The following is a 13,474-nucleotide window of genomic DNA, read 5'->3' on the forward strand; positions in this document are numbered from 1 at the left end:
TCGTGTTTGGGTAATAATAGGGAAAATCAGCGGCATGTTTATTGCATCTCCGACCTAAGCGCTCTCGCCGGCTACCTCTGGACACTAGCTGTCCTCCCATGCTGAGCCGTGCGTGCGGGGCCGACAAACAATCGCTTAGCAACACAAGGCGGACAATTTGCCTGCATCGCATTTGTTATTCCAATTGCGCCAGGCGACGACGACGACACGGGGCCGTGATGGTTTGTTTTGCACGTTGAGGACACTTGTGGGTTTCCGCAGGCCAGGGCACAGCGCGAGCACCGACCCCAGACTGCCTTTCCCTGGGCCTGCCTCCCTGCGGAGCGGCTGCAGATTGAAGGGGCAACACGGTGAGGGAGGTCCCGCCACGCAGTAGGTGAGCCCCCCGAGAGCCCCGACAGAATGTCTGAAGCTATGTGGCCTTGGGGTTCCTGTGACACCCTTCCCGGGAAGTCCCCTCTGTGGGAGCACTGGCTTTTCCTTATTTTAGACCCAGCTGATATAGGAATCTTGTCCTTGTCTGGGGGCGGGGGTGGGGTCAGCACACTCCTTTGTCTCAGTGAAAAATGAACAAGAAAATGCCCCCAAGTTCATCCCCAACGTCCTTGGTGAACGGATGACAATTACCAAGTCTCATTTAAAAAGGGTTGCAAAGGGACCCAATGAATGTTCATGTTGGTTTGATCAACTAAAATCTTGAGGCCTCCAGAGAAGGGATAATTTGCAAGGTGGCAAGGTTAGGTCTAGAACTCTGACGCTCAGATCCTGTACAGGGCTCTGATGGTACAGCGAAGGGCAGCAGGGAAGCACAGGTGCAGTATAGGAGTTTGCTAAACCTGGTTATTGAAGAGAACAATGTGCCAGGTGGAAGGAGAGAGACCGAAGGCGTGTGTGGAGGTAGTTGTCTAATTACTTTTAAAAACGTGGAGACACTTTTTTTTTTCTAGGTCTGCGGTTGAAATATTGACACTATCCTGATTTGGGCATCTTTGCAAGAACAGGACCAGGAATCTGCCCCAAGCGTCCAGTGGCACTTGTGCCTCTGCCCGGCTCAGACAAAGGTCTTAAAAGATCCACTCTCATGCACACCTCAGCGCACGCCCAGCCTCCAACACAAACGCAGGGAAAGTCACTGCTGAGGTTGGAGCCTCTAGTTGTTTTCCAACAACTGCCCTGTAGATGTAAATCTGCGAAAGATTGGTGGGGGAGTGTCTGTGTCCTGGAGCATAGTGACTTAAGTCTCTGAGAACCGAACAACAAAAAAGCCTTCATCTTAGTCAGTGGGAGATGGAAGGTGCCTCACTTCTTACCCTAGACCTCACCTCTCTAAGGGGAGGGTTACACTCCCCCCCTTGTTTTTGTTAAAAAAAAAAAAAAAATCTATTCGTTTCTCTAAATTGAGACCCATCTCCGTCTTGTCCTAATCCCCATCTCCAGCCACCTCTAGCTTGCGCAGCACTGGAAGGAGCAACTCTCAGGCCACAGGCCGGTGAGCGTGAGGACACAGAGGTCCACGCCGGGAGGCCTAGGAGGAGAAGCGCCGCCTGGCTCTAGCGGGCCGCTTCTGCGCGCAGCCAGAGCAGTGCCCTCCGCCAGTACTAAACCTCCACGCAGTGGCTCTTTGAAACCTGAACAGCAATTGACAAGTGGCCTTTCTGCCAAGGAGTGGGCAGCCCACTTACTTAGCCTTAACTGCGGCGACTTCAGACAACTTTGCGGGGTCCTGTGGTTAATTGGCCAGAGAGAAATCGCGAAAAATAGGTGTGAGTTAAAGGTGGCCTTCCTTCAGGAAACCCGAGGTCTCTCCCCGAACCCCATCTCCATCTCCGGCTCTCGGCGGTATCGCCTGGGTCTGGTCCTGCCCCTTCCCCGGGAGTGGCCTGAGTTGCAAACTGCGGTCTTGTACCGCAGTCAGCAGGATCTGGGGGACTGCTTTTGTGCCGCGCGTACCTTCGCCTACCTTCTGAAGGGCGCTTGGCCGCCTGCTTGCAGTGAGTGGTGGGCTGGCTGCGCCTCCCGTGGCTCCGGCCGGCGCGCAGTGCGGTGCCGAGAATCTCGCAAATCACCGCGGCCGCCTGCCGCGATCAGAGCCGGCCATCGTCCACGCCACTGGGGCCCAGGCAGTCCACTCTGGGGCTGCCAGGCGGAAGGGCAAGGCCGCGAGTAGGGGGTCTGTCTCTATCCGGGAGCCAGCACGTCGTATGGAAAAATGCGGCCCAATTATTGGGGAAGAAGATAGAGAAGTCCCAAAGACCCCATCTGGATTGAAAGCTAAAAAAATGGTTTGGGAGAGAAGACACCGTATTTCCAAAAATAATTTTTTAAAAGCCCAAAACCTACCGATACCCACGCTGGGAGCAGCTGGAAGCACCGCTTCAGACTGCAACTCTTGGTGGCGAATTTGAAAGAGCGACGGAATTTGGTCTTCGCTGTGTAGGACCTAGGGACTGCTATGGTAGTTTTCAGACCCAGAGTGGCGGCAAAAGAAAAAAAAATTTTTTTTCTTTTTAAGAAGCACGCTGCACCTCTCCTTTCGTCGTTTTTGCCTTTACAAAATGTGGCTTTTGCAAAAACAAAAGTTTTTGTGGGGCTTAACGAGTTCCATTCGGGAGAGAAACTCACGATTTAAAAAAGAGGTGAAATTAGGCGGTGAGTACGTGGGGGCGCGGAGGAGTGATGGAATTTTCAGTCCTGCTTGAGAGGGGACGCAGCCCCTCACATTTTCTAAAACAAAACCCATTTCGAAAGAGGGAAGAAAGTAGCCCCAGAGTAAAATCGTCCACAATGAATCTGAGCTACAGGCAGAGGAAATCGCACCCAATAATAGGACCCAATCTGAGAAAAAAAGGGTGGGGGTGGAGAGGTCGGGCAGAGGGAGTTGTTAACTGCCCAGGCACAATGGAATTAATGAGATTAACCAAGGCAATTAGGCCGCCCGCCCAGCTAGGCTAGTCCGCGGCCCGGCTGCGGAATGGAAAAGATTACGTTAATTTCATTAATTCGCAATCCACAATCTCTTTTTAGGCCTTGTAACCCCCTCCCCTTGGCACTTCTCCCCTCCCCCAACCCCCTTCCCCCACCCAAAGGAAAAGAGCGGCTGTTTGTCATCTGCATATTACCAGGAACTAAATCCAGGATGACGTCGACTCAGTATAAAACCAACAAGAGGTTCAGCTGGTCTGAGCTCCGTCCTACCCGCTGGTTGAGTTCAGCGAACGCTGTGGCTAGGGGAGGGCGGGAGGAGGGAGAGCGGACGCGGGGGGCGGGGAGGGGCGCTGGGTTGCGCGCTCGCCGGCGCTCTCTTTCGATTTGGTCGGCAGCTGGAGGAGAGTGGACCCCCCCCCACTTTTAGGCTCTGTCCTCGGCGCATTCCCGCCGTCCCCCGGTCCCGGCGCGGGGCTCGGGGATGCCAGCCAGCATGTTCAGCATCGACAACATCCTGGCCGCCCGGCCGCGCTGCAAGGACTCGGTGCTGCCGGTGGCGCCCAGCGCGGCGGCTCCCGTCGTCTTCCCGGCCCTGCACGGGGACTCGCTCTACGGCGCCAGCGGCGGCGCCTCCTCGGACTATGGCGCCTTCTACCCGCGCCCGGTGGCCCCCGGCGGCGCGGGCCTCCAGGCCGCGGTAGGCGGCTCCCGCCTCGGCTACAACAACTACTTCTACGGGCAGCTGCACGTGCAGGCGGCGCCCGTGGGCCCGGCCTGCTGTGGGGCCGTGCCGCCGCTGGGCGCCCAGCAGTGCTCCTGCGTCCCGACGCCCCCAGGTAGGGTCGCGCTCGCTCCGGCCTCTGCCGCCCACTGTGGTCCTTAGTCCCTAGCGCCAGTTGGTTAATTCACCTTCCTCAAACGTTGCTCCTCTTGCAAGTCCCCGCTCCGTTTTTGCGGATCGGGCGCCGGAGTTTGCAAACTTGCTGAAAACTTTTATCCAGAGTTCGAGAAAACTGTAATTCAGTGCCTGCACTGGGAGACAGGGTGTTGTTTGGTTTTTTTTTTTTATATAATCTAACTGGCTTTGGGGGGTGTGCGAGTAGGCGCTCTCACATGCTCCCTTCTTTTCCCTGCACCCCTGATTCCTGCGCACCCCCAATTCCCAGCACCCCCTTGCAGACGACTTCTAAGTGGAAGAGGGTCGCCGGCTGGCGGGAGGGCGGTGGCGAGGGCGGGTGGCTGACAGTCGCCCCACTCTGTCGCAGGCTATGAGGGCCCCGGCTCGGTGCTCGTGTCCCCGGTACCGCACCAGATGCTGCCCTACATGAACGTGGGCACGCTGTCGCGCACCGAGTTGCAGCTTCTCAACCAGCTGCACTGCCGGCGGAAGCGGCGGCACCGCACCATCTTCACGGACGAGCAGCTCGAAGCGCTCGAGAACCTCTTCCAGGAGACCAAGTACCCGGACGTGGGCACTCGCGAGCAGCTGGCCCGGAAAGTGCACCTCCGCGAGGAGAAAGTGGAGGTAGGCACCGAGCCTTGCCGCGGGTGCCTAGCGGTCATTCCCCGCGAGGTGGGGCCCCAGACGGGTTTGCCCAGCCGTACTTGGCTCTCCCCGCACTTTAAAAACGTCCCGATGGCGGCCCGCAGGCTGCTGGAGGGCGCTTTAGGCCCAGGAAGTTGAATGAAAACGCGGAAGCGGGAGCTAGCGGCTCCCCTCCTTTTGTTGGCCTGCGCGGGGTGTCCTGCCGCCCCACCGGGCTCCCGAGGTACCCCGGGACTGGGGGAAGCTCTCTTTTGACCTGAACTGTTTTGTCCTCCGTTGCGCAACAGGTCTGGTTTAAGAACCGCCGGGCCAAATGGAGGCGGCAGAAGCGGTCCTCATCCGAGGAGTCGGAGAACGCGGAGAAGTGGAACAAGACGTCGTCCTCGAAGGCATCGCCGGAGAAGAGGGAAGAGGAAGGTAAAAGCGATCTGGACTCGGACAGCTGACGGCCGCGGGACACTTGCCCGTGTTACTTGCCTAACTCGAAGGACTTGCACAGACAGACGATGCTACTTTATTGCACACGCGCTGCCTTGCGGGAGGGGGTCGAGAAAGGAACGAGGAGCTGTAAATAGTGTACAGAGCCGGGAGGGTCGGCGCCTGGGGTCGGGGCGCGCCAGGACCCACAGCCCAGCAGCCCCAGGCTGCCTGCGCCTCATCCCACCGTAGTATTTATAGTTAAATTAAGGGTGACAGTACAATAAAGTGATGGCAATGTAGACGGGCCACATTCTGTATTTCGTACACCCCTTCCCCACCCACCACCAATCTGGAGCCAAGAAAAGAATCTGTGTAGTCCACAACCTCCGAGGAAAAATTGAGCAGCTCTGATCTACCAAAACAAACAAGAAACGAAACTCTGGGTAACAGTCACAGCACTGGTGTCCTGGTTTAAAAGGAAACCTTATGTCTAGGTAGGGTTGGAGAATCGCATCCTTGGGCCGGGGGAGAGGAGGTACCACTGCTGTTGAGAAGGGCAGCCTAAGTCCCTGACTCCCCTCTACTGCGGGAAGAAGGAGAGCTCCTTCCCTCGCTGATGACAGAGAGGTGGCAGCTAGGAGAGTCCTGGAGCTCCCTCTTCCCTAGCCCGCCCAGCTGGACTCCCCCCCCCCCAAAATCCTAAGGTGGCAGGCGGGCCAGCTCCTCCAGCGCTTTCCTGGATCTTCCACAGCTGCTCCAGTTGCCCACTTCCACAATCGAGCTGCCCCTTCCCCCAGGGCAAGCGTTTCTGCTCTGGCATCTCTGAGCTGTGCGCCCTAGGGCTGGCCGGGACAAGGCGCTGCTCCTGCTGCGCTGCGTCTCTCCCTGGGCATCTGGAGTGACCAAGGCCGTGCATGATGCCCTCTCAAGGCCAGCCTTATCTAAGAGCGCACAGCACCGCTGGTGGGGTCACTTCCAGGTGGTGGCACTGATACCTCCTTCTGCTTCCCCAGACTATCTCCCCTCTGCACCATCTGGGTGAAGAAGGGAGCACCTGGGGAACGCACCCAATGCGCGGTGGGCAGTTTATGAAGGATTGGAGAACCTCACCCCCGCCCCCAACCCGGGTGCGGTTAAGTGCCTGGGCCAGGAATGAAGACAAGAGCCTGCCCTCTGTATGGTTCCCCAGGCCGTCGTGGGGACGGAAGCAGAGACTAAGGGCCAGCAGAATGGCTTTCACCTTTGTTTTTTCATTTTATAGACTTAAAGCTAAGGCTCAGAGAGCTTTTCAGCTTGGCCTCTGACAATAGCCGGCCGCTGGGGCTTGTTCTTTCTCTTGGGCTACCTCGGGTATTTGCTGCAAGGTCCCTCCAGAGAAAGGTTGTGCATCCTGGCTTTGGGACACAGCACTTGAAAAGTAACCGTATTTTACAAGAAGCAGTGTGTTTTTTTTAACAGCATGCACATTTGCAAGGTAAAAATGACTCCTGTAGCAGGTAGCGGGCAGTGGGCAAAATGATACCTATGAAATATGAGTGACTACCCATTACTGCCTTTTAATGAGGGATATCCCTAGACAATAGAAAGAGACAGCGTTTTGGAGGCCAGGTCTGCCTCAGGGGGCAAGATTGCGTTGGTTCTTATCCAGACTTCATTTTGTGACCTTGGGGAAGTTACTTAACCCCTCTGACCTCTCACCTTCTGTAACTAAAATAGAAATGGACATAGTATCTGCTTCCCAGGGTGGCTGTGGACTTTGAAGGCCCCAACTTGCATAGAATGACACCTGGCATAAAGGAATCCTTCAACACAGCTTTTTACATTTTTAAAAATATTATGATTGATACTGTGTCAGACCCAATACTTCAAGATTTATATACATTATCTTATTTTACCTTTCAAGAACTTCACCTTTTTACAGATGAGGAAATTAAGGTTCTGAAAGGTTAAATACTTTAACAACCTATAGCTTGTAAGAAATAGAGACATCATCTTTGCCCAAGTGAGTCTTGTACCGTAATTAGAAATGTTTTCATTAACAGTTCTTGTGAGAAATATTCAAAGAAGCCTTTATGTGAATTTCAAATGACTTGCAATGGCTGTTAATATACCCCCCGCTTAGACTTCCAGGGTGGGAGGACCTTGCCTGCCTTGTACCCCCTGCTTCCCAATAGTCCATGTTCTTGGATGGTGTCCTCTGTGCCACCGGAGAGGAATGAGCCTGCGGGGAGATCTGGAACATTCTAACGTAAGGCAGAGTGGGCAGTGTCATTCCACCCAGGGAATTTATTTTTATTTTTTATTTTTTTGAGACAGAGTCTCAGTCTGTTGCCCAGGCTGGAGTGCAGTGGTGCAGTCTTGGCTCACTGCAACTTCCACCTCCCAGGTTCAAGTGATTCTCCTCTCTCATCCTCCCAGGTGGCTGGGATTACAGGCATGAGCCACCATACCTGGGTAATTTTTTTGTCTTTTTAGTAGAGACGGGGTTTCACCATGTTGGCTAGGCTGGTTCCTGACCTCAAGTGATCCACCAGCCTTGGCCTCCCAAAATGCTGGGATTACAGGCATGAACCATAGCGCCCAGCCCCATCCAGAGAAATCTGACTTCTGCAGGACTATTTATAAACTCTTGTGTGTATCTTTGCAGGTGACGTGTTCTTAGGCCCCCAATAAAAAAACATTGTTCATTTTTCTAAAAATCTGCATTTACCTAATCTGGAAAGAGGTCTATAGCAAGTGACAGGGGCAGGGGAATTGAGGGAGGGATAGATCCTTGTCCCCTATTAGTGTTTGGTGAAAAGCCAAATGGAGGGAAGAGCGGGCCAAGAGACGCCAGAGAACACTCCTGTCGTGGCCCAGGGCAGGCCCAAGGTGGCAGGAGAAAGCTCATTCACTATCCATGTCTCCACATCAGAATCCTCTGTGAAGTGTTTCAGGATTGGGCCCGCTCACAGGAAATAAACATAGTATCTGGAGTGAAGAGGGAACCGGCAGGATGGTCTAATTGTAGTCCACCCACCCACCTTCCCAGACTGCTAAGGGGCTCAAACCTCTGTTGGCCTGGCTGTTGGTGTTAGGAAGGGCTGGATGGGGTCGCGGAGCAAAAGGAACGTAGCCTTCCAGAGCCCTCTTTGGCTGAACCGTGGGCCTTAGTAGTTTTCTTCCCTGGGAATTTGGATTATGGTGCTGATAGGTAGTGTGTGTATGTGTTAAAGTGGACAAGGTGTCAGCCAGGTGATTTTGCCTTAGTGATTTCCAGTCTGTACCCACACTCCCAGACCACCAAAGATGTTTTGCCCATTTCATAGTTGGGTAAACTGAGGCACAAAGCTAACACAAAGGGGTTCCCAACTGTGGTCTGCAAGGGACCTAGCTTTTGTGATTGCCATAAATCAGGCCGCCTCACAGAACCTGGGCTGTTCTTTTGGGTGGCAATATAAACCTATTAACTCTATATAAAAGTTCACCTACAGCAAATGGCCACAGGAGTGTAGTTGCCCCTGGGGGGTGTAAGCTTGAATCTGTCACAAAGTGCCAGACAGAGTCTAGCGAAGAACAGTTAGGGCAATGTAACCCCTAATGTTTGTTAGTCTAACACTTTCCACTGCAGAGCCCTTCTGTATCTCAGGCCCTCAGGAGGCAGCATGCAGCCTGTTTGGCACTATTTGGGAGATGGAGGCTCAGACAGACTAAAAGATTTGCGGGAACAAATAATAAGCCCTGGACCCCTAGACCTCAGCAGACTTCCCACACACCTCTTAGGATGGTGGGGAGGTATGAGGTAATGGCTTCCAGGTGTCGCGGGTCATGTGGGCCAAGGAGGACCCTGGCTAGAAGGAACTGATGAGTAAGGAAAAGTGCAGGGTGTGGGGGAAGAAATGGGGAGTCTGAGGTTCTGAGTGTCTCCACGGAGGGTGCCTTCTAGCTGCTCTTAGCAGTCTGCTGGGCACTGGTTGCGGGAAAGACTTGAAAACAATCGCTTTACAAAGAGCATCCACAGAAAGTGTATTTCAGTTTCAGTTCTTTAATCAAGTTGTCTTACTGACATTGGAACTTTGACCTAAGGGTTTTAATCCTCATGTAAAGGACATCTTTTTCTTTCTTTCTTTTTTTGAGACAGAGCTTGGTCTGTCTCTCTCTCAGTCGCCCAGGCTGGAATGCAGTGGTGGGATCTCTGCTCGCTGTAACCTCCACCTCCCAGGTTCAAGTGATTCTTGTGTCTCAGCCACCTGAGTAGCTAGCAGTATAGATGTGCACCACTGTGCCCAGCTAATTTTTTTGTATTTTTAGTAGATACGGGGTTTCACCATGCTGGCCAGGCTGGTCTTGAACTCCTGACCTCAGGTAATCTGTCCACTTCAGCCTCCCAAAGTGCCTGTGAGCCATCATGCCTGGTGTAAAGGACATCATTTTAATGTGTACATGTGAGACCGAAGTGAACAGATTCTTCTTTTGTTTCTTTGTGCGTTGGTGTTTAGGGGGGTGAATGGGAGCCAGGGGTAGAGGTGACAAGGAGCTTTTTTTCTGAGTTGTATCAGGTTTTAAGTGACTCAAGTAAAATAGTTTAAACACCAAGACCCTCCCACCCAAAGATACCTTGCCGTGCTGGCCTTCTGACCCCAAGATGTGTACTTCAGGACCCCAAGTTCACTGCACACCTCCTTAAGTAAAAAACGGGAGGGCAGATGCAAACCTCCCACGTTGGGGAGGCCAGGGCAGCATGTTGCGAGTAGACAGCTGGTGGCTGGCCTTTAGAACCACGCTGGACCAAGCGTCCATGCGGATGGGGTCACATACCGAGTGACCTGGGACAGGTTCCTTCCTCACCTGCAAAATGGGATTGGGTAGAGGATTAAGGATTATGGAAGTAAAGAGCCCAGCTGAGAGTCTGACACATTTATCACTGTAGGTTTCGAAAAACACTTTCAGATCGGTGGGATAACATCCTGCATAAGTAGACTGGAATTAGGAATTAAGGAATGCACCTTGTTTTTAACTGTTGTTGGTTTAGGAGCTTATGCGTGACCACAGGACACAAACTCTAACGAAATTAAATGTGATTGCCATGGATTTCAAACAAGGAAACATCTGATAAGGCATAATAGCTTGCATTCTCTCAGAGAGGTTTAGGACAAGGAGATTTAGAGGAAGAAGGAGAAAATTTCGAGTGGATTGGGATTCGATTTCCAAGGTTTGTGAAATGACCTTGACATTTTTCAAATGCAAAATGAAAACCAAACCTAGCGGCTGGGGCAGAGTCCCCTGAAAGCTTTGGATCCTGCCGAGTCTGTTAGCTGCTGGAACTTCTGGATTGTTGAGGGGACGTAGGACATCTCTGGGGCTTGTCCGTAGTGCTGTGTGACAACACAGGAAACTTCTGCCTGTCCCCGCTTGGTTTTAAATCTGGGAAAAATAAACAGCATTGTCCTTGCAGTCAGAATGACCCACCGAACAAACAGGATGAATTATGGCACGTTGCGGTATTTAAAGTGGGTCTATAATTTTTGGATTCCAGCAGCTTTCGTTTGTTCTCAAGTGTCCAGCCCTGGGAAGCTTCAGTGAGGAAAGATCTTAAGAATTTCTCTCCCAACCCCGCCCCTCTCCTTAAGAGTTTGTTCCATTTATACCTTCTGTTTTCCCAATTTTGAGCTCCTCCAAAGTCTGTGGATGAAATCAAGTGGTCAGGTTTAATTGCGTGAACTGCATCTCGCCCATTGCCTGCAATGCCCTCTCTTAACCTAAGCTGATTTATGGAAACTATAATTGGTGAGATAATTTTAGCTGTGATGGACAGAGTTGAAAAGCGTCCTTATCGCTTCTTCACTGAATTACTGGTTGCATAACGCCGAGCCCAGGACAGGCTTCAACCCTGTTTCATGATCAGCAAGGCTGACCTCAGACAAGGCCGCTGCAGCTTCAGGAGGCAGATTCTCCTTGTGGAACCCAGGAAGGCCCATCTCTTTCTCAACATGAACATTTTTTCCCCTGGCTATTTTGTTTTTGTTTTTGTTTTGAGACAGAGTCTCTCCCTGTCTCCCAGGCTAAAGTGCAATGGGTGATCTTGGCCCACTGCAACCTCTGCCTCCTGGGTTCAAGCGATTCTCCTGCCTCAGTCTCCTGAGTAGCAGGGACTACAGGCACGCACCAACCATGCCCAGCTAATTTTTCTGTTGTTAGTAGAGATGGGGTTTCTCTATGTTGCCCAGGCTGGTCTTGAACTCCTAACCTCGTGATCTGCCTGCCTTGGCCTCCCGAAGTGCTGGGATTACAGGTGTGAACTACCGCACCCGGCCCCTCTGCCTATTTTCTTGCTCCCAACTCTCAGAACTAACACATAGTAATTTGTTTAAATTTTTTTTCTTTGTGAGGATAGGTCAGAAATCTCTGACTAATATGAAATTTTCAGAGAAAAGACCTGTGTTGTCCAGCAGCCTGCAATGAGTAGCGTGGTTGTGGCCACAGGTATAGCATCCCACACAGGCTGCACACAGCACAGTGGCAGTGATCTTGTGGCCACGGGGCCTCCTGGGGAACTGACACTCTGGCAGGGCGTTCTCCAGAGAGGGAGCTTGCAGGCTTGTTGGGGCCAGCGGGGAGGAATGTGGTTTCAGAGGCCCACATCGCCAGGTAGAGGGCTCCGTGCAGACAGCCTTGGGGCTAGTGCGCGTCTGAATCACACAGGGCAGTGTTTGACCAGCCTCATGGTGATGGTACCTGCTTTAATCATGTCCCAAGCAAACTATTGCCATCATCCAGCGAGGCCAAGAGACACTTCTTTCCAGATGGGATGTGGCCAACCCTCCTTTGAAAATCCTCAAAGTGCAAACTATGGGACCAGAAAAAGAAAACTGCCCTTCTCCAAGAAACGAGGAGGCCTTACGCGCTTGGCACGTTCCCCTCTGCGAGGAAGGCTCAGCGTTCTGGAGTTGGAATCACAGCTGCTGTTTCATCTGAAGATGTTCAGACTGCTATGGAGGCCAGATGGCTGGGACATTAGAGGATGCACATGTTCATCATTGTTTTGTACCTGAGGAATAAATATTTAAATCTGAAACCAAGTGGATCACTTTCTACTGAAGTGGGTGTTGAGTTCCCCCACCGGGTCCTAAGTGTAACCCCAGCTCACATGATTCCCATCACACTCAGAATCTTCAAAGAGGTTGTCCCCCTCCACTGGTGCAGGGCCCCAGGAGCATGACGACGCTTCATCTCTTTAGGGGTTGCTTTTGTTTCTAGTCGGCTTTTGCCGTAAGAGGACTCCTGATGTGAATGGCTGAAGTGGAGAACTGGGACCTCTGTCCTTGGCTTGATGACACCTCCTGTATTTATTTTGATTCTTGCCTATGTGGTAACTGGAAGCAGATATACATGTGAGTGGATGAAAACTTAACCCTTTTCTTCACTGAAATTAAAGCTCTGAAAATATTGTAGGTCTTTATGGTTTATTTTTATTTTTATAGAAGATGTTCATGTGTAGTTTCCTTTTAAAAGGATGGATGGGAAATAGGTCAGGCATGGTGGCTCACACCTGTCATCTCAGCACCTTGGGAGGCTGAGGTGGGAGGATTGCTTGAGCCCAGGAGTTTGAGAACAGTATAGGCAATGTGGAGATACCCCATGGTCTCTACAAAAAATACAAAAATGAGCCAGGTCTGGTGGCATGCACCTGTAGTTCTAGCTACTCAGGAGGCTAAGGTAGGAGGATTGCTTGATTCCGGGAGGTGGAGGCTGCAGTGAGCTCTGACTGCACCACTGCACCCCAGCCTGGGTGACAGAAAGAGACCCTGTCTCAGAATAAAAAAGATGGGAAATATTTTCTGCAACACTGGAGTGTGTTGTAAAGAATGTACTTTCCATTTATTCAGAGATTGACAGTTTCAGAATCATTTTCTTGAGTACATTCTTCTCTGATTCCCTCTACAGCCTTATGAGGTAGAGGGATGGGGCCGCTGTCACTCTGTTAGATAGTAACAGTCACTGCAATAGCTTTTACTGTGTCCAGCGCTGGTTTTTATTATCTGCATTTTGTTTATGCTTGACCCAGCATCTGTGAGGCTGGCATTACTGTTGCCATTTTGCAGAAGATAGGATTGGTTCTTGGACCCTAAGTCTAGTGCTCTTTCTGTACTGCTTGATTATATCACTTAATAGGGACCAGCCAGGGGGTCCGAATTCAAATTCATGCCTGATGGTCGCCAGCAGCAATGTGACCTTTGAGTTTCAGCCCCCTTCTTTCCAAAATGAGAAAAATCATAGCTGGCTTGTGGTTAAAATGGGGTGGCTAAAGTCCAAAGTTATAATTCCTTATAACACATAAAAATTACCTGGGATGGCTGGCTGGGTGTGGTGGCTTACACCTGTAATCCCAGCACTTTGGGAGGCCAAGGTGGGAGGATCCAGCCTGGGTAACATAGTAAGACCTGCATTTGTACAAAAATAAAAATAAAAAGTTAGCTGGGCACGGTGGCATACATACACCTATAGTCCCAGCTACTTGGAAGGCTAAGGCAGGAGGCTCACTTGAGCCTGGGAGGTCAAGGCTGCATTGAGCTGCGGTTGCACCTCCACACTCTGGCCTGGGTG

The 13,474-nt window shown here is 51.8% G+C and overlaps 1 protein-coding gene across 1 annotated transcript; it reads left to right on the forward strand.

Moving 5' to 3' along the window:
* The first annotated feature begins 3,194 nt into the window (after positions 1-3,194).
* GSC (goosecoid homeobox) lies at positions 3,195-5,197 on the forward strand. The gene is made up of 3 exons (XM_017528195.2): positions 3,195-3,761; positions 4,191-4,450; positions 4,759-5,197. Exons 1-3 carry the CDS (start codon positions 3,407-3,409, stop codon positions 4,915-4,917), a joined length of 774 nt encoding a protein of 257 aa, XP_017383684.1. The 5' UTR covers positions 3,195-3,406; the 3' UTR covers positions 4,918-5,197.
* Positions 5,198-13,474: the final 8,277 nt, after the last annotated feature.

This window comes from Cebus imitator, unplaced genomic scaffold (assembly GCF_001604975.1).
Source record: "Cebus imitator isolate Cc_AM_T3 unplaced genomic scaffold, Cebus_imitator-1.0 Scaffold52, whole genome shotgun sequence".
Lineage (NCBI taxonomy): Eukaryota > Metazoa > Chordata > Mammalia > Primates > Cebidae > Cebus > Cebus imitator.

Coding starts and splice junctions, on each gene's coding strand:
- GSC (XM_017528195.2), top strand. CDS start 3,407: ATGCCAGCCAGCATGTTCAGCATCGACAACATCCTGGCCGCCCGGCCG. Junction 3,762..4,190: donor CTGCGTCCCGACGCCCCCAG/GTAGGGTCGCGC, acceptor ACTCTGTCGCAG/GCTATGAGGGCCCCGGCTCG. Junction 4,451..4,758: donor TCCGCGAGGAGAAAGTGGAG/GTAGGCACCGAG, acceptor GTTGCGCAACAG/GTCTGGTTTAAGAACCGCCG.